The sequence below is a fragment of the Marmota flaviventris genome, chromosome 9 (assembly GCF_047511675.1).
Source record: "Marmota flaviventris isolate mMarFla1 chromosome 9, mMarFla1.hap1, whole genome shotgun sequence".
Taxonomy (NCBI): Eukaryota; Metazoa; Chordata; class Mammalia; order Rodentia; family Sciuridae; genus Marmota; species Marmota flaviventris.
This window is the reverse complement of record NC_092506.1, coordinates 5,004,162-5,023,644: the sequence shown is the minus strand read 5'-3', so window position 1 is coordinate 5,023,644 and position 19,483 is coordinate 5,004,162. Positions and strand designations below refer to the sequence as shown.

The 19,483-nt window shown below is 59.4% G+C and overlaps 1 protein-coding gene and 1 non-coding gene across 4 annotated transcripts in view; one reads left to right on the top strand and one right to left on the bottom strand.

Annotated features, from left to right (window-relative positions):
• Positions 1 to 19,483, top strand: part of Lrp5 (LDL receptor related protein 5) — a 97,722-nt gene that overhangs the window by 73,116 nt on the left and 5,123 nt on the right. For all 3 annotated transcript variants that reach the window (XM_027944051.2, XM_071615991.1, XM_027944052.3), the window contains 8 exons: positions 3,768 to 3,982; positions 5,393 to 5,583; positions 6,154 to 6,363; positions 8,673 to 8,798; positions 12,618 to 12,854; positions 14,540 to 14,650; positions 16,100 to 16,336; positions 17,317 to 17,456. In XM_027944051.2, the coding sequence (XP_027799852.2) occupies positions 3,768 to 3,982; positions 5,393 to 5,583; positions 6,154 to 6,363; positions 8,673 to 8,798; positions 12,618 to 12,854; positions 14,540 to 14,650; positions 16,100 to 16,336; positions 17,317 to 17,456 (1,467 nt within the window). The remainder of the gene's footprint in view (positions 1 to 3,767; positions 3,983 to 5,392; positions 5,584 to 6,153; positions 6,364 to 8,672; positions 8,799 to 12,617; positions 12,855 to 14,539; positions 14,651 to 16,099; positions 16,337 to 17,316; positions 17,457 to 19,483) is intronic.
• Trnaa-cgc (transfer RNA alanine (anticodon CGC)) lies at positions 15,311 to 15,381 on the bottom strand. The gene has a single exon. It is a non-coding gene; the product is annotated as a tRNA-Ala (tRNA).

Genomic DNA, 19,483 nt, shown 5'->3' with positions numbered 1-19,483 from the left:
GAGGTCAGGCCCCGGGAGCCCTTCCTCTCCAAGGAGGCCTCGTGCTGTGTGGCGCTTGGTGATGGCGACTCTAGCTGTACCTTTGCTTCACAGGAAAGGTGTAGTCGGTTCTGTAATGCTGCCCGCACTCCTGGAAGTCACCACACTGCAGATGGCACAGCAGAAAGGCCAGGCTATGGGCAAAGGGGGAAGGGCAGGACCCTCAGTGACATATACAAAACAGGTCATGCGTGTGATTCTACAGCAGCTCCGTTTCTAAGACTCCCGGCCAGCGCAGGAAGGCCTGGGGTTGCTCATAGGCACGAACGTTGTAAGCAGCTGTGGTTTTGCGATGGTGGAGAGAGGCTGGTGCGAGTGGCTGGAGTCCTGACCCAGGTGGGGGTGAGTGGAGGGGTCACTGTCACAGCGCCGGGTGTGGGTTTCCACACGTACCTTGTGCTTCTCACTAGTGAAACTGAGCAAAAGCCAACGTCCTGTCTCCTGAGGTGTCACTAGTGGCCATGGAACCAATTTGCATTTTCAAAAGGAGTCTTCCTGCAGAACTGTCCAGTGGGGGGCCGGTTCCGGGAATGATGTCCTCACTCTCATGCAGATAACCCGCTCATGTTTCCAAAGACACATTTTATAAAAGCTTTAGAACCACAATCCCTGTCCCCATCGAGCTGTCAGTGAGGAGCTAATGACATTGTAATGAAATCTCCTTGGCATTGTCACAGCGGTGCAGAGGGGTGCTCGGGGAGGTCCAGATGATTCTTGTGTGGTAGATTTTTTTTGTCCTGCACACTGATTTGGAGTCCACTGCCGTCTGCTCAGGCTGGACATCTCTTTTGACAAAATGCTTCCCTGGCATAGTACCTAGTCAGGGCAGGGGGCCCACATCCTTGGAGATGGTAGAAGCCAGCAGGATGGGTGGCAGCAGAGCGGCTGTGATCAGTGGCTCCGTAGCCTGATGGGACAATTCCTTTCATCTCCCTGGTGCAGGGGGCGGTCAGCATGAGCACTTTGGGGAAAGGGAAGTGTTAATTGACAAACTGTGGCTTCCCTGCTGAGAAAGCTCCTGGGTGCAAAGTGCCTTTAAGTCCCCCTAAAGACAAGTCTTTCATGGTGTCCAGGGTGACAGGACCAGTGACAGGCCTTGAAGGGGAAGCTGCTGAGGAACAGCTTCTGGGGCTACCTCATTTGCAAATGCTATTCCCTTCCTGTACCCCTGGCTCATCCCTCCCTTCCCTCCTGTGCCCCTGGCTCTTCCCCTCCTTCCTCCCTCTACCCCTATTTCTTCCCTTCCTTCCTGTGCTCCTGGCTCTACCCTCCCTTCTTTCTGGTACCCTTGGTTCTTCCCTTCCTTCCTGTGCCCCCAACTCTTCCTTCCTGTGCCCCTGGTTCTTCCCTCCCTTCCTGTTCCCTGGTTCTTCCCTTCCTTCCTGTGCCCCTGGCTGTTCCCTCCCTTCCTTCCTGTGTCCCTGGCTCTTTCCTCCCTTCCTTCCTGTGCCCCTTGTTCTTCGCTTCCTTCCTGTGCCCCTGGCTCTTTCCTCCCTTCCTTCCTGTGCCCCTGGTTTTTCCCTTCCTTCCTATGCCCCTGACTCTTCCCTCCCTTTCTCTGGTTCTTTCCTCCCTTCCTGTGCCCCTGGCTCTGCCCTCCCTTCCTTCCTGTGCCCCAGGTTCCTCCCTTCCTGGGCCTCTATCCAGCTCCCTCTAGCAGGCTCCATCCTCTGGGGGCTCCCCTCCCACCTTCGCTCAGCTCGGGCTGTTTGTGTTTGCTCGCTCTCTCTGCTCTTCATCGCGGTTAGTGTGCCTAGCATCAGTTTAGTCATTTTCTCCACCGTCAGGGCCACCTCCTTTGGTGCTAAGCAGGTCACGTTACCGTGAACATTCACCTCCAGCACTTTCTCGTCTGTGCAGACTGACTGTCCCCATTAAACACCGAGTGCCATCCCCTTCCCCAGCCCAGGTTCCCCATCCCACTTGCTGTCTGAGGGTCCAAGGCCCCAAGGGACCTCAGGTGAGTGGGGTCACGTTCGTCTTGCTGCCTGGCTTCTCACCCCAGCGCGAGTCCTCAGGGCCCCTCCTTCTTTTGTGGGACGCTGAATGATATTCTGTCCCGTGGCTGGGCCACGTCTGCTCTCCATGGAGGGGCACCGGCGACTCCTGCCTTCTGGCTCTGTGGATTGGCGCTGCGTGGACGGTCCTTGGCCAAGGTTTTGTAGCAGGGAGGTGAAGAGCTAAGTGCGGTTGACTCGGATGCTGTGGAGACAACGTGTCGTGAGTGTCGCTTCACTGACGTTGTCTGTGAAGCCATCCAGCCGCGGACGCTGCCCCCTGGCTTTGCCTGCCTGGGGGACAGGCGCTGTGCTGCTCCCTGTACGCCTTTTGCATGTGGTTCTGAGTGGGTCCTAAAGTCTAGTTCTGTGCCCTTGATTCTGACCAGGACTAGCTGGAATCTTCCTTCTCTTCTGGTCCCCAGCTGGACAGCTCTGGCTCTGGGGAAGGACTGTGCCCAGCAGAGTAACACTTGGCTCTCCCAGACCCTCAGCTCGGTGGAAATGTGATGTTGCTGCCTGTAAAGATGTACCGTCCTGCGATGAGATCTGGCCAGCAAGACTGGGCCAGAGCTGGAGTGTGTCTGTGTGTGTGTGTGTGCGTGCGCGCGTGCACGTGTGTGTGTGTGTGGGGGGGGTTGGCTGTCATTTTCAGTGGACTCCTGGAGCCTAGGCCTGGGGTAGGGGCTTCTTTTTAGCTTCAGGCCCCTTTGCTACCTGGAGGCTTCTAGTTTTATTACCTGCTGGAAGCAGTCGAGAAAAAACACCTAGAATACCCCAAGCTCAGAGCGCCAGCCTTGGGCTCCCCCTGAGGGGGCAGGAGCCGAGATGCTGGCCCATCCCCAGCTAGAGGAAGGAGCTTTCTTCCACACCACTGGCTGGTGCTCCAGGCCCACTTTGCCTGTGCCAGGTCACTAAGAGCCCCAAAGCGGTGGCTTTGGAGGTGACCCAAGGAGACCAGAGCAACCAGGGCATCAGGCCAAGGACGACCCTCCCTTCCTCCTTGGTTGGTTCAACAAAGCCCCTTTGGAAGATTTCTCCATCAGGGGCTCCAGAAGCCCCTGATGGCACAGGCACAGCAGGTGGCGCTCTTGGGGGCTGCTCTGGGTGGAGACACCAGGAGCGTAGAGGCAGGGTGACGTCTAGAGCTGCCGGGACGCAGGCTGGCCTTGCGCTCTCAGGAGGAGCTGTGGGTCATCCTGCACGGCTGGCGCCTTCCCCTGCTCTGCACCTTGCCCTCCCACCACCCCTCACCTGCCAGCACCTGCCCAGGGAGCGGGGAGAGTGGGCCTCTGGCCTTCACGCCTGCCATCCTAGCACTCTGAATTAAAAGAATAGGGTTCGAGGGTCTAAGCCAAAGGCACACATCCTGGGAATGCAAAGAAGAGCCGAGATGCCCCGGGAGCGCCGGGGTCTGTGCAGCTGGGAGAGGGCCGAGCCGCGGGACCGCCTGATGCCGATGGCTGACTGGCTCGGGGGCCTGGAACCCAAGGTCACACCGGGGGCTTCCCCAGGCTGGAGGCTGGTGCTGGATCTGGTCCAGCTTCCCTTTGCTTTCTTGAGTGAGCACCTGGTGAAGGGCTGATTTGAGAGCAAACATCCCCAGACAGGTGTGGAAAGTTTGACTTTCAGGCTAAGCTCAGGAACGTGGCCTCTGTGCTCCCTCAACACGTCTCTAGCTGGTGGCCATAGGGTCTCTGATGGGTGACTTTTGTTCCTTCTGTCTTATAGCCCTTTGTTTTGACCTCTCCGGGTCAAAGCCAAAACCTGAGCCCAGACAGACAGCCGCACGACCTCAGCATCGACATCTACAGCAGGATGCTCTTCTGGACGTGCGAGGCCACCAACACCATCAACGTCCACCGCCTCGATGGGGACGCCATGGGCGTGGTGCTCCGGGGGGAACGCGACAGGCCAAGGGCCATTGCAGTCAACGCGGAGCGAGGGTAGGAGGCCGACGGGGCGGGTGGTGCTGCACCTGGCTCAGGCCTCCTGCCAGTGCACACAGGGCAGCCGCTGGGGCAGGAAGGGGTCTGCCATCCCAGCTTCCAGTCAGCAACTCCCCAGGCTCCCCAGCTGAGCGGGCACAGGCCTCAGGACGACAGAGTCACGCAGAATGGCAGGCAGCAGACCCCAGGGACAGGCTTAGCAGGGGAGGGGAGACGGGAAGTGGGCCCAGGAAGACTTAAGAAGGCAGTGTCAGAAAGACAGGCTTCTGACCATGGGTCTTGTCGATCCGTCAGACTTCCCTGGGGTCCCAGCTGGAAGCGGGCTCTTCACTCCCGTGGGTTCCACAGGGGCTCCTGCAGCTGCTGCCTTCCCAGAAGGCCCTCAGAGTTTGATGGGAGGTGTCCAGGACAGGTCGACAGGCCTGGAGCGGAATCCAGGGCAGGAGGGGTCCTAAAGCCCCATGCCACGAGGCTCAGAAACAACAAGGAGTGTGCAGAGGGCTTGTGTCAGGAGCATGGGGCCTTCTTCAAGTCCCTCAGATCTGATGTGCAAGCCAGGAGTTAGACTTGTCGAGGGACTGCCTGGTGGGGCCTGTGCCAGTGTTGACTGGAGCAGGCATATGCTCCAGGCTAGCACACCCCAGTGTGAACTTGGACCCCTGCACTTCCTGCTCGGGTGACCTTGGGCAGGTGGCTTTAACCCCTCAGCCCCTCAGCTTCCCTGCCTGTCAGAGTGCCTGGGGGACTCTGCCGTACACAGAGGGCTTGGAGCAGAGTGCTGGTATTTCAGGAGGCTGCCCAGGGACTGAGGGAGCCGGCCTGAGGAGGCAAGGGCTCCTGAGCTGTGCAGAGATTACTGTCCTGTGGCTGCCGGACGAAGCCCCAGGGTTTGGAGGTGACTTAGGACGACAGACAGACAGACGTTTATCCTCTCATAGTCCCAGAGGTCTGGAATCAAGTTTTTGGCAGGGCCACATCCCCTCAGCAGCGGGGCAGGGGGTGGGGTGGGGGTCGTCCAGCTTCAGGGCTCTCCTGGCGTTCTGTGACTTGTGGTCTCGTCACTCCAAGCCCTGCTCTCGGGGCACGCTGGCCTCTTCTCTCCGTGGCCTTCTGTCTTCCCACTGGACATATGGTCCACCCTGACCCAGCATAACCTCATCCTGATCCTTACTTACATTTTAGAAGACCCTGCTTCCAAATAAGCTCGTGTTCTGGGGTTCTGGGGTGGACGTGGACTTTGGGGGACACCATTCCTTCTAGCGTAGGGCATAATCTGTCAGGCTCCGGGCCAGCCCCGGGAGGCAGGGCTCTGACTGGGTGCCTGCAGGGTCAGGGAGGCCTGGTTGGCTGCGGAGCTGCAGTGGCCGGGGAAGCTCCCAACCTGTGCTTCCCGCTGCCCTCCCGCAGGTACCTGTACTTCACCAACATGCAGGACCGAGCAGCCAAGATCGAGCGCGCAGCCCTGGACGGCACGGAGCGTGAAGTCCTGTTCACCACGGGCCTGATCCGCCCCGTGGCCCTCGTGGTGGACAACACGCTGGGCAGGCTCTTCTGGGTGGACGCAGACCTGAAGCGCATCGAGAGCTGCGACCTGTCAGGTACGTGCCCGAGGCCTCCCTGGTCATCGGCACCTTGGCAGTCCACAGGTGTCCCTCTGTGAAGCCACGGCATCTTGTTAGCAGTAGCAGTTGCTGCCTGGCACTGTGCTGGGGCCCTTGGCACATCCTGTGTATCCCACCCTCTGAGCTGCAGGGTGGGGTCCCAGAGGAGCCCATGGCTGGAGGGAAGTGAGGGTTGGTGCTTCATGGGGCTGGGCCCTCACAGCTCCCAGAGGGAGGGGCTGGGCCCTCAGAGTCCTAGAGGGAGGGGCTGGGCCCTCAGAGCTCCCAGAGGCTGGGGCTGGGCCCCCACAGCTCCCAGAGCCAGGGGCTGGGCCCCCACAGCTCCTAGAGGCAGGGGCTGGGTGTAGGAGGGGAAGTGCCGTGCTTGCACCAGCCAGACTAGGGTCCACAGTTGGGGCCTATGGCCCTGATACCGAGGCCAGCCCTGACCGTAGCACAGGACCCCCGGGCACCCTGGCAGCCATCTCTTTGGACCTCATTTCTGAGCTGAGCGTGGCAGGGCTCTTGAGTCTGGCTGTCACTCAGGAGCCTGTGTCCCGCCTACAGGGGCCAACCGCCTGACCCTGGAGGATGCGAACATTGTGCAGCCCGTGGGCCTGGCTGTGCTCGGCAGGCACCTCTACTGGATCGACCGCCAGCAGCAGATGATTGAGCGCGTGGAGAAGACCTCCGGGGACAAGCGCACTCGCGTCCAGGGCCGTGTTGCACACCTCACGGGCATCCACGCTGTGGAGGAAGTCAGCCTGGAAGAGTTCTGTATGTGGGGTGGGCCGGGGTGCAGCGGGGTCCAGCAGGAAGGGTGGAACCAGGCAGGAGGCCAGCCTCAGGGCCCATGTGACCCCAGCAAGGTGGTGGCCCAGCACCAAAGACCAGCAAGTGTCCAGATGTCCCAAGGCCTCTCTGGGTCTTTTTCATTTGCTACAAAACAATTGGCCACAAACCTAGTGTTTAAAAACAGCACCCAAAGCTGGGTGCGGTGGCGCACACCTATAATCCCTGGGACTCAGGAGGCTGAGGCAGGAGCATTGCAAGTTCATGGCCAGTCTCAGTGACTTAGTGACCCTGTCTCAGTATAAAAAGGGCTGAGATGTAGCTGGGTGGTGGAGCGCACCTGGGTTCACTCCCCAGTTCTGCAAAAGAAAACAAGCCAACGCCCACCTCCTGTCTGACTTCTGTGGAGCCGAGGTCTGGGTGTACCACGGGACAGGAGGGCTCGCAAGTGAGAGGCTCTGTAGAAGAATCCATTCCCGCACTCGTCAGAGCGTTGACAGTCCTACAACCAGGCCCTGTTCCCTCTGGCTGTCTACCAGGGTCAGCCACTGCCACCTCCTTGTCCTGTGGCCCCTTGCGTTAGCCTTCTGGTACTATAACACATACCTGAGATAATCAGCTTAGGAAGAGAAAAGGTTTTCTTAGTTCATGGTCTTAGAGGTGGTTCATGGTCCATGGGCCCTTTTGGGCCTGTGTCGAGCCAGCATATCATGGCGGGAGCTGGTGGCATAGAAGAGCTATTTACCTCCTGGTCACGAATTAAGACAAAGGAAGAGGATGGGGTCGGGTTGGTCCCCTGCTCTGCAAGGGCTCACTCCTAGGGACCTGGAGACTTCCTGGGCCCCATCTCTTAAGGTTGCATGGTCTCCCAGTGGTGCTACCCGGAGCCTTCCACAGAAGGCCTTTGGGGGCCACTTAGGCTGACTGCAGCGCCCTTCATGTCAGCAGAGAGCCTCCCCATCAGGCCCTCTCACACCTTGAATCCTGACACCTTCTCCTGCCAGTCAGAAACCCACTCTGGGCTAAATGGCTCTGTGGTCAGTCTTGATGCACCTGTAGGTTAGTCTCCCATCTGATGAACTCCAAGTCAACTGATTAATGACCTCAACCACACCCATTGTGAAACCCTGGGCCTTATAGTTCATCATGTCCACAGTGCCAGGGGGTTGAGGTGGAAAGGTTGGGGGCAATTGAGGGTCCTACCACCACCAGCTCATTGTGTCCAAGGGCTTGGGAGAGAGGGGGCTCCCCAGCAGGACCGTTGGCTCCTCCCCACCCCCGACATGGCTGTATGCCTAGGTATGTGGGAGGGGGTCTGTGCGTGATCGTAGGTCTCTGGTTCCTTGCTTTTCTCTCTCTTTGGTGAGCTGCCAATTAGGTGCTTGGCCGAGCAGAGAGCAGTGGGTGGGGCCATTGCTGCTCCTGTCCTGTGGTGCCCCTGGCCTCACAGCAGCACAGCCCCTCGCCAGAGCTGGGGTAGCACCATCCTTTGCACTTTCCTGCTTTCTCTCCTGGTCTCAGTCCTCATGGATGTGGCAGCTTCTGACTCCCAAATCCAGCAGAAATCTGCTCACTGCCCTCCCTGGAGTCCTGGTGCCTTTGCCATTTTACTGTGTCAGCGCCCCCTTGGCTGCTATAACAAATGACCGTGAACCGAGCAACTTAAATTGTTCTCCAAGAATGAGAGGCCAGAAATCCAAGATCAAAGTGTTGACAGGGGCACACTCCCTCGGAGGCTGTAGCAGAGGGTCTGTCCCTCGCCTCTTGCAGTAATGGTGGTAGAGGTACCGTGGTTTGTGGCTGCATCACTGCAGCCTCTACCTCTGACTCCACATGGCCATCTCTTGTGTGTCAGTGACCTCACCTCTTATAAGGATGCTCGTCATTGGATTTAGGACCCACCCAGGTATTCCAGGATGGCCTCATCTTGGGATTGCTCACCTCCACTACATCTGCAAAGACCCCTTTTCCAACTTACGTTACAGCCATAGATTCCGGGGGGGTTAGGCGTGGCATAGCTTTTGGAGGCACACCCACGGTAACAGTGAAGACAGGCAGCGAAGGCTGGTGGCTGTGGGTGCGGTGGGGGCTGGGATGCCCATCAGTCCTGTGCTGCTCTTCAGGCTCCATGTTTATGTCAGTTTCCACATCAGTAGAAGGAAACTCAGGGCTGCTGGGGAGTGAGTGGAAGGGTACCCTGGGTGGGCCCGTCTCTCAGGCCCCCTCCTCTCTGCCGTGTCCTGAGGTGAGAGGAGGAGCCTGACCCCAGCGCCCCGTCTTGTTTGTCCCTACAGCGGCTCACCCCTGTGCCCGAGACAACGGCGGCTGCTCCCACATCTGCATCGCCAAGGGTGACGGGACCCCACGGTGCTCCTGCCCCGTCCACCTCGTGCTCCTGCAGAACCTGCTGACCTGTGGCGGTAGGGTGACCTCGGCGCGCTCTGTTGGAACTTGGGACAGGGCTCTGAATCTTTTCTGCCAGATCACAGGCCTGCGTTCTTTTTTTTTTTTTTTTTCTTTTATTTATTTTTTAGCGGACACAACATCTTTGTTTGTATGTGGTGCTGAGGATCGAACCCGTGCAGCACGCATGCCAGACGAGCGCGCTACCGCTTGAGCCACATCCCCAGCCCATGGCCTGCGTTCTTATAAACCGCAGTGGCTCCTTTTCTGTAGAGTAGAGCTCCTCTTCACTTCCGCCCGCGTTTCCTAACGCTGTGCCTTCTCTGCTGCGAGTTTCCCTGAGCACTGCTTTTCCTGCGGCGGCAGACTTTGATAGGTTGTCTTTTTCATTTTTCATCAGGTAATTCAAGTATTCTGAAATTTCTCCTGAGACAGTTTCTTCATCCTGTGTGTTATTTAAATCTCCAGAGTTGAGACCTTCCAGCTGTCTCTCTCTTACTGATTTCGGTTAACTCCACTGCGGTCTGAGAGCTCTGTGTGATTTCTGTCCTTCCAGGTTTATCCAGGTGGCTTTGTGGCTCAGCATGTGGTTTATCGTAGTGAATGTTCCATATGCTCTTGAGAAAAAGGTGGATTCTGCTGTGGGTGGTGGAAAGTTCCAGAACATCAGTTGGATCTGTTGACTGACAGTGCCGATGGGGCCTCTGCTCCTTCCCTTCTGCCTGCTCAAGCTGTCAGCTACTGCAGGGGTGTTGGGCTCCAGCTCTGACGGGGATCTCCCCATTTCTTCTTGTCGTTCTGTCTTTGTCCCTCCTGCTACCCTCTGTACTCTTGCTCCCCTGGGGCCCCGTGATAGTGATGGTGGTGGGGGCTTTAGAATTAGACCTGTGTTCAAATCCTGGCTCTGCAGATTGCCTGCTGGGTGCCCCCAGGCTGGTCACTTGCCTTCTCTGAACTCTACTTCCTCCTCTGTGAAACTGAGGCCACTCACTTGGCAGATTGTCATAGGCTTTAAATAACAGAGCACTTTCCATGGTCCCTGGCACATGGCACAGGGAATGCCAGGTGCTGTGTTGTGGGGTGACTGCAGTCATAAAAGTGACAGTCTTCATTGTCAGCATGATGAGCCTTGACCCCAGGGCTTCCTCTCCAGCTGCCCCTGGTGTCCCCACCCCAGCCCCACCCCCCGTGGCCTTGGATTGTGCCATTTCTGTTCTGCTTCAACCCACCTGGCTCCGCAGCCACCGGCTCAGTACACAGACACCACTCTTCTCCTCTTGCTGTACGGGACCACACCTTGGCCTGGGAGCGTCCTCCTGCTTCACCTTGCACCTCAGAGTCCCAAGGCCGTGACCAGGAGCAGGGGGGATGCTGGCTGCTCACCTCCCAAGAAACCAGGCAGCTTTTCTTCAAGCTCCGGCCTGGGGCTCACGTGGATTTGTAGCCTGCAGGGGTCACTCTGTGCAGCTCCCACTGGTGCCCAAGCTGCCCAGGGAGCAGGGTTGTGGAGGCTCCCATGGACCAGCCCTGGGCCCCTGTGGGATGGGGCGCTGCCCTTGGCCCACCGTCCAGGACTCAGGGCCCACTTAGAGCCGAGGGCTGTCCCCGTGGAATGGGGCACGGCCCTGGGCCCATCGCCTGGGCAGAGCCGAGGGTCGGTGCTCACTGTGCAGAAGCCTCTCAGCCTTCCGTGGCCATGTCACAGGACAGGGCTCCAGGGCTCTCAATGTGGACCTTGTGATGTGGCCTCCGGCACGTCAGTGTCCCAGCAGTGTCACCACTGCCTGTCTGCCCACTCGGTCAGTCCTGTGGCACCTGTGGCATCTCACAGCTGCTTTGTTTGAGAGATGAGGAGGCGGAGGCCTCTGTGTCCTAGGTCTCTCGGCTGCCCAGGGAAGCTGGGATGGCCTTGGCCCGCCTGGGCCCTGCCTGTTCTGCTCTCACCCTCCGGCCATGGCTGCCTGGACTGTTGGCCGTGGAGGCCGGGCCTCTTCTTCCCCAGGGCCAGTTGAAACCACCCTGGTGGGACAGGCTTTGTGGCAGCTCAGCCTGCAGACACCCGACCTGGGCTACTTTCAGACACCATGGGTGCCGCACCCCGGCGTGTCCTTCCTTGGCCCAGCCGAGTGGCGAGAGCCGGGCTTCTCGGTTGCCGAGGGCTGGGGTCTTGGCTGGAATCTGAGCCTCCCTCTCACACCCCTGGGCTCCGGGGTTTGGCGTACAAAGCCTGCAGGCATTCTGGGGCTTGAAGACAGGCGCCTTTCCTGGGTTGGATTTCAGGTGTGTTGGGGCGTCCTCACACCCCACACCAGGCCAGCCCCTTAGTTCTCTGCCATTTTCTGCATAAAAGAGAGGAGTTCTAGAAAATGGGTGTCCCTAAAGCTGCGGTGCTCCCTGGCCTCCTGTGAGGTGGCTGCCTCATCTACAGGGGCCCAGCACAGTGCCACTGACTGGGCTCTGCGATGCACCTGACCTTGGGATGGGGCGCTGCCCTTGGCCCACCGCCCTGGACTCAAGGCCCACTCAGAGCCAAGGGATGTCCCTGTGGGATGGGGCACTGCCCTGGGCTTGACATGAGCTGGAGATCTTGTTTTAAATTAGGATGTTTAAACTGGATATCACCATGATGCCCAGGAGAGACAGGAGGTGGTGATACAGAGCCCGGAGCAGCTCGGGTAGAGCGCTCGCCTGGTGTGCACGGGCTGGGTTCTCGCCAGCATGCAGGAAGAATCCAGAGCAAGACAGACACAGATGTCATTGCTTACAGATGCCGAGGGGTGCAGGCATGCCTGGGGCCTTGCCACCCTGGAGATCCGTGGGCGTGGGCAGCAGGGGCAGGACCATGGGCATGTGATACCCTAGTAGCTTCCCCTGGGGAGTCTCGTGGGTGAGTTTGCATAGGTGGGTACAAGCACCGGGTTGTCAGGCCGTGACTGACACCTGAACCGTCCATGTGGGGTGGGAGGTCAGTAGGGCCAGCCAAGTGGCTGCATATTGCTGTCCCAGAGGGAGGTGGCCACCAGGGAGCTGTCGGAGAGGGCAGTGGCATCTGGCTCTCCCTGCTGAGGGATAGGGAGGAAGAGGAGGAGGCAGAGCTGGAAGTCTGGTCAGGGGGACTGAACCCTGCTTCTAGTGGGAAGTCTAACTGCTTTTAAACGTGGACACAGGCTGCATAGAATGGCAAGTGTCTGCCCTGGTGAACCCTGAGAGCGGGGAAGGGCTTCCACGGTCACCAGTGGGAGGTAGTCCTTGGCCTCCCAGCCCACCTCCCTCCCATGGCCCTCTCCTGGGGAGCCCCCGCTGTGCTCTGTGAGCAACCTGGGCCCTCTGCCTTAGCCCATATGTAGCTAGATGCCTGGGGCGTAGTGATCGGGTCCTCTGTCAGCTCCCACCGTGCTGTGGATGCTCTGGCCCTGAAGAGTCCTCAACATGCTTCTCTGGTGTGGGTGCCGTCCACCCACTTTGCCCCCTGCCTGCTGATGGACACTCAGGTGCTACCAAGCTGATGTGCACTCCAGTGAAGGCCCTCAGGGGCCCTGTGGGGAGACCACTGAGGATGGGGGATGGCCCGGCCCAGCAGACAGGGTTGCCTTCCTGCAGTGCGGGGCTTGGTGGCTGCTTGGGTCATGGTCCTTCCGCCTCCACAGGGAAGGGATGGCTCTAGCAGCACTGTGTCCTCCCTGGCCTTTGGTCTGGGCTGGGGCAGCAGGCAGGAGATGCTGACTGGAGGGCATGGGGCACCCCCCAGGACCTTGGGGACATGGCTGGCGCCGACCTGAGCTGTCTCCTGGTCTCCCGGGTGGACCCTGTGTGATGGTCGTCCCTTCTCCCCCCAGAGCCTCCCACCTGCTCCCCCGACCAGTTTGCGTGTGCCACTGGGGAGATCGACTGCATCCCCGGGGCCTGGCGCTGTGACGGCTTCCCCGAGTGTGACGACCAGAGTGACGAGCTGGGCTGCCCAGTGTGCTCTGCTGCCCAGTTCCCCTGCGCACGGGGCCAGTGTGTGGACCTGCGTCTGCGGTGTGACGGCGAGGCTGACTGCCAGGACCGCTCCGACGAGGCCCACTGTGACGGTGAGGCCCACCGCCCAGCCCTCTTCGACGTGGCCGGGGCTCTGCCTGGCCTCCCCTGAATGACACTCTGTCAGACCTTTCCCTGGAGGGAAGCCGCAGGGCTTGGGAGGGATGAGTTAGTTTCAGGGCCGAGGTGGGAAACGCTGCGGTGGGACCCCATCCTGTCCCACTGAGCGGTTGACTTGAAGGCAGACTAGGACTCCGTCTCGACTTCCTGCATTCGGTCAAGAGTTTTGCAGAAACCCAATGTGAACCTAGTAGCTGGCTGGAGACGTCCATGCCTCACGACCCGGGATGCCCTACCCTGAGAGGCAGGGCTGCGCTCCACCGAGCAGTGCAAGGGATCACACTCAACCACCACGATGGAGTCTAGCACCAGAGAGGTGCTGAGGCCTCCTGGGCCCACTCTGACCATCAGGACCTTCCTTTCCTTTAGATCTCAATGGTGAAACAGACCTCTTCTCTACCTGCTCTGAGTTTCCCTCTGATAAGACTCTTGCTTGTTTGGTCACCTGGCATACCTGTCCAGCCTTGGTCCCAGGGCTGCCATGGGCTGTTAATATGGTCTTTTGATGCTCCCTCACTCCCACAGACCACTGGGTCCTGTTCTTAACAACTCACACACTGGCCCTGATCTCCACCCTCATGCGGGATGAGCAGGTGTTTTGTAGAAGACGAGGTTCCAGACCAATCTCCACAGATGTTTCTGTAAAGCCACAACTAATTCATTGCAGCTCATTGATCCTTGAGAGTTGGATGGCAGCTGTAGATCGGGGTTAGCACCCTGGGCAAATTCAGCTGCAAGCCCAGTGTCTCTGGCACCAGCCCTTCCCACAGGTCTGTGTCCGTGTTGGCGGCTCTTGCGCTGAAACGGAGAGCCAGGATTTGGTGATGGAGCCTGTGGTGCCTGGCATGAGTTTCACCATCATCCACCACAGAAGCCGCGTGCCAGCCCTGCTGCCCCCCTGGCCTGGCAGTAGTGTGGCTGAGACTTCAGAGGCTGCGGAAGCCCTGCTGGGGAAGCCCCCGCCCTGTGCCTCCTCCTGCAGGCCCTGGCTCTGCGGCTTCCCAGGCTTCCTCCCTGCCCAGTTACCAGCATGCCATCCGTCCAGGGGCAGCACGGGGCTCCCTCGCCTTTGGTTCTCAGGGTGCAGAGCTGGTGGGGAGCTCAGGAGGTTTGCTGGGGTAGTCAGAGCCCAGAAACTGCCTTCCTTAGGTGCCATGGACCCTCCAGGTCAGCATTTGGGGAAAGGTGAAGGGCTGTGGCCTGAGTCTCCAGAGTGCCGGTGGGGGAGGGCAGCCGTGGGGCTGCTCTGCCTTCCTGGAGTGCTGCCCAGTGCTGTGGGCACCCTGACCACCTCACCTCTCTGGGGGCGAGGCTCCTCCTGTGGTCCCTCTGGCTGCCACCTCCCAGGGGGACCGTGGGCAGGGCTGGTGGTCCTTACTCTGCGCAGGCCTGACCCACGTAGATGTGGGCAGATGCCTCCTGCGGATGGAGGGTATATTGGGGCTCTTTTCTGCCCGTCTCCCCATTGGCGTCACACAGGCCTTGGGCAGGTCTGGTGCCGGAGAGGGTTCTGTTGGAGGGCTCTGTGCCTGGAACCCAGGCTGCTGTGGGTGGCCTGGGCAGAGGACCGGGCTCTGGTTCCCTCCTGCCTCTCTGAGCACAAGGACCCTCTTTGCAGCCATCTGCCTGCCCAACCAGTTCCGGTGTGCCAGCGGCCAGTGTGTCCTCATCAAGCAGCAGTGTGACTCCTTCCCCGACTGCATGGACGGCTCCGATGAGCTCATGTGCGGTGAGCTGGCTCCTGCAAGTGGGCAGGGGGGCTGTGCCTTCAGGGCGCACTCAGGATGTGGCAGGGCCCAAGGTGCCTGGGAGGCTGGGTGTGCTTGGCCCTGTGGGGACACGGAGCTTCCTGTGGTGGGGACTGAGTTCTAGCAGGGGCAGAGGCACGGAGGTAGGGCCCACCACAGTGTGTGGTGGGGGACCACTGTACCTGAAGGCTCAGCCCCATCGTGCTCCCGCCGTGGGGAACTTGCTGGGCAGCATCTGTCCTGCTGCAGGACCGCCTGAGGCTGCCAGCCTCCACGTGCTGTGTGCCCATGTGCACACATCACGTGCCCACATGCACGTCACACGTGCCCCTCCAGTGACCTGGCTGTGTAGTCAGGGAGGCGGACTAGAGTGTGGGTGGCCAGCACAGTCAGGGAAGGCTTCCCAGAGGCAGTGGCTCTCAAATGGCTGCCTGATTCAGACAGGAAGGAGCTGGCATTCCAGACAGGAAGTGGGATGTGTCACATGACCACTCCTCTGCAGCAGAGCTGGGCTGAGAGCTAGGGGCGAGGGGCGCAGGAGGGTTCCCCAAGGACTCGCTGAGCTCTCCGGCGCCTTCATGCCAACCCCCTTCAGGCATCTGGGACAACATCTTTTTTTTTTGTTGTTGTTGTTGTTTTTTTGTTGGTGCTGGGGATTGAACCCAGGGCCTTGTGCATGCGAGGCAAGCACTCTACCAACTGAGCTACATCCTCAGCCTTTTTTTTTTTTAAGTCGTAGATAGATACGACACCTTTATGTATTTATTTTTATGTGGTGCTGAGGATGGAACCCAGGGCCTCACACATGCTAGGCCAGTGCTCTGCCACTGAGCCACAGCCCAGCTCTTGAACATCATCTTAAGAGAGTGGCCTGGGCCGGTGGCGGAGTTGGGGCTGTCCTCTCCCTCTGCCGGGCAGGTGTCTGGTCTGGGGAGCCTGTGCCTGGGCCTCCAGCACACTGTGGGCCCTTGTGTTGAGAGTGACACCCATGGGAAGTCCTGGCCTCCGGGGCTTTGGGTTGCTCTCCTGCGGTTGACTGTCTGGGGACCTCCAGGTCAGCCTGCGGGAAGGCGTACGTGCTCTTGCCAGCTGAGTGTGGGGGCTGGACTTGCCGTCCAGCTTCCCTGCCACAGCTGCAGGGAAGCTCTGGAGGCCTCCAGACCAGTCTGTCCCATGTGACACATGGGCACCCAGGAGCACTCACTTCCAGCTGCCACCAAGGCCCCTGAGCAAAGGCGTGTCAGTAGTTAAGGGGCTGGGGGAGGGCAGGGTCACCAGGCGGGCCAAGGACCTGTGGGCAGGGGTCCTGGGTAAAATGAGCCAGCCTCACTTCTCCCATCCGTCTGAGGGTCCTGCAGCCTGGGCATCCTGCAGGAGGGCCATCTCTTTGGGATTATGTTGACCATATTTTTCTGTCTGTCCTCTGGCAGAAATCACCAAGCCACCCTCAGATGACTCCCCAGCCCACAGCAGCGCCATCGGGCCTGTCATCGGCATCATCCTGTCCCTCTTCGTCATGGGCGGGGTCTATTTTGTTTGCCAGCGCGTGGTGTGCCAGCGCTATGCAGGGGCCAGCGGGCCCTTTCCGCATGAGTATGTCAGTGGGACCCCCCACGTGCCTCTCAACTTCATAGCCCCTGGTGGCTCGCAGCATGGTCCCTTCACGGGTAAGGAACCACAGGCAGGCAAGGGCCCCTGCAGAGGAGGGTGTGCTGTCTGGGCTGCTCGCGGGGGGTGGACGAGGCCGCGGCTCCTGCAGCGCCTCCTGGGCATGCCAGGCTGCCTCGCCTGTGCTTGGCACGGCACCTCTTGGCACAGAGCCCGTGCGGCTGCAGCCCGTCCTTTGGCCTTGGTTGTGTCGGGGGGCTCCTTGGGCTTCACCTGTAGCATTACTATGGGATGTTTCCTGAGTGGTCCCTGAGCCCTTACATCCCCTAGAAATGGACGTGGCGGCAGCAGGGCTCTCTAGAGCCTGAGGATTCTCTCCCGCAAGTGGCTCTGTTCTGGGCACAGAGCGGATGGTGGCCGAGCAGTTGTGATGGGCACCCTCCTGGTCATCAGGAAAGCAGAGTGTGCTGTAGATGCCCAGGGGCCACATTGCTGGGCTAAAGCCTGCTGGTTCCCATCATATTGGGGGGTTGTGTGTCCCAGAACGTGGGGTCAGTCAGTGCAGTGCACTTTGGGGTACCCAAGAGGGCTAACCTGTAGCTCCAGGACCACCGTAGGGTTGCTCAGGGCCTACCCAGCCTGGGGTCCCTCTGTCTTGTCCTGTTCCACCCCCAAGCCAGCTTCACTGGGACGCTGATGTCCTGGTGCAGGTGTGCCTGATTCTTCCTGGGGGTGGGTTGCCGGGGCTTCTCGAGCGCTCCTGGAGGCTGAGGTGGGGGAAGCCCTGCTTCTTCAGCAATCCGCAGAGAGGCCTGTTGTCTGTGCCTGGAGTGCTGTGTGCTCAGCCCCGGGGGTTCCCTTCTGCAGGCCCCTCCCCATTCGCCGAGGAGGTTTGCACAGCGGGCGCTGCTGGGAGCCCGAGAAGTTTGTGTGCCAGGACTTCCCGCGGGAATCTGAGTCTCCTAGTAGCAGGCAGGGCCTGTGTCTGGGGTGTGCCCGGCCAGCGCCCCACCCTGCCCCGCTTGTCCCCTGCCCATAGGCATCTCGTGCAGCAAGTCCATGATGAGCTCTGTGAGCCTGATGGGGGGCCGGAGCGGCCCTCCCCTCTATGACCGGAACCACGTCACTGGCGCCTCGTCCAGCAGCTCGTCCAGCACGAAGGCCACTCTGTACCCACCGGTGAGAGGGCGGGCGGGGCCAAGGAGGGTGGTGGGCAGCTGGCCAGCTGGGGCCTCCACCTTCAGCGCTGGCCCAGGCTTGCTGGGACCTGGGGGACTCCGGAGCTGTGACTGTTCATGTCTCACCCAGCCGAGGGCGTGGTTTCCCCCGCTACCCCTTTTGGGTTTTTCTTGAATCACATTGTTTTCTGTTTGGAGAAGGGAAGTCCTTGTTCTTTGTGGATAGACTGGAAACTGCGTGGAACTACGGAGCCAAGTCCCGGCCCTACTCCCACCTCCTGGGGTACTCACGTCCCTTTGGGGTCCTGGTGTCCTGGTGGTGGTCTTGCTCTGAGGAACTGTGCCTTCTGTGCTGCCCTGCTGTGCCTCTCTGCAGCAGGTCCTCCAGACCTGTGTCCTGCGAGGACACTTTAGATTCACACCCTGCACCTTGCTGGGTTGTTTCCTGAAGGACAGACAAATGTGTGGGGTGATTTTTGTGGCTACCGTATTCCCTGGAGCTTTTGGCAGTCCCAGCAGGTTGAGGGGCCAGCCCCAGCCAGTGGCAGCGTCCAGGGAATGACTGTGAAGAGTGAAGCACCAGCTGGGCACGTGGCCACACCTGTCACCCCAGCGGCTTGGGAGGCTGAGGCAGAAGGATCACAAGTTCAAAGCCAGCCTCGGGAACTTAGTGAGGCTCTAAGCGACTTAGTAAGACCTTGTCTTAAAATAGAAAGGGCTGGGGATGTGGCTTAGTGGTTGAGAACCCCTGGGTTCAATCCTCAGTACAGAAAAAAAAAAAAAACCACAAAAAACCGCGAAGGGCTAACTCTGCTGCTTTCTGCGAGGGACCCTCCGCGGGGCTCACTGCGGGAGCCCTGCTCCTGAGAGCACAGCCTGGTGCCCAGGTGAGCTTGCTACATGGGTGTAACTCTGTGCACAATCAGCCCCAACCTGTGTGTGGGCTGCATCCAAGGTCCCCTGGCCCACACCTGGGACCACGGAGAGTGCCATTCCCATGTGCACTCCGTTGCTTCTGCACAGGTGAGTCTCGGACAGAGGTGAGATTTCATTTACTTATTTTTTGGCATGGGGGATGGAACTCAGGGTCACTCTACCACTGAGATATGTCCCCAGCCCTTTTTATTTTGAGACAGGGTTTCACTAAAGTGCCCAGGCTGGCCTTGAATTTGTGATCCTTTTGCCTCAGCCTCCAGAATAACTGGGATTACAGGCGTGATTATACATTAGACACAGTAAGAGATTAACAGTAGCAAATAATAAACCGCAACAGTTACATCAGCAGACTGTAATAAGCTATGTGAATGTGGCCTCTCCTCTGAGAATCAAGAAAAATATTAATATTTCCATTGACCGACCGCGGGCTTCTGGAACCACGGGAGGCAGATCCATAGTAGGGGGCGGGCCTCCTGGCACGCCAGGGCTCTGGCTTTGCGCGCCCTTGCAGGCTCTTGATTCCTCCCAAAGCCAGCTCCTCTGCAGCTGTGCTCTTTTCTAAGGTAAGGACAGTCCCATCTGGGTCCCCCCAGTGAGCCCTACTTTGCCAGGACTGGCACCCCCTGCTTCTGGTGTCCCTTGCTTCTGGGTGTCTCTCCCACTGGGTGTTGTCCAGTTCTTATCAACTGTGATAAGAGTGACCGGCCTTGGGAGGAGAGGGCGGAGGAGGGTGGTATCTCAGGGCGGGGACTATCTTCTGAAGCTCTAGGGCCTGGCTATTTTTAGGGACAAGGGAAGGCCAAGAGCAGCCTGAAGTTTAGAATAGCCCATTCCTCTTGCGCTCTTGTTGCTGCCACCTCTCAGGGACCCATGTAACCATCTAAAGGCTCCAGGATCCTGCCTGAGGCCAGGCCAACTGCCGGAAGCAGCTCCCTTACCCCACATGCATCATGGTGCTTGGGAGGCTGCAGGTGCCCTTCACGGGCTCTGCTGGGTAGCACAGGGCCCCGAGCAGCTGGCTATTTCACAGCTACACGCAGTCGTCGCTATGGTTAAGTTTGGAACATTTTCATCACCCCCAAAGAAACTCTG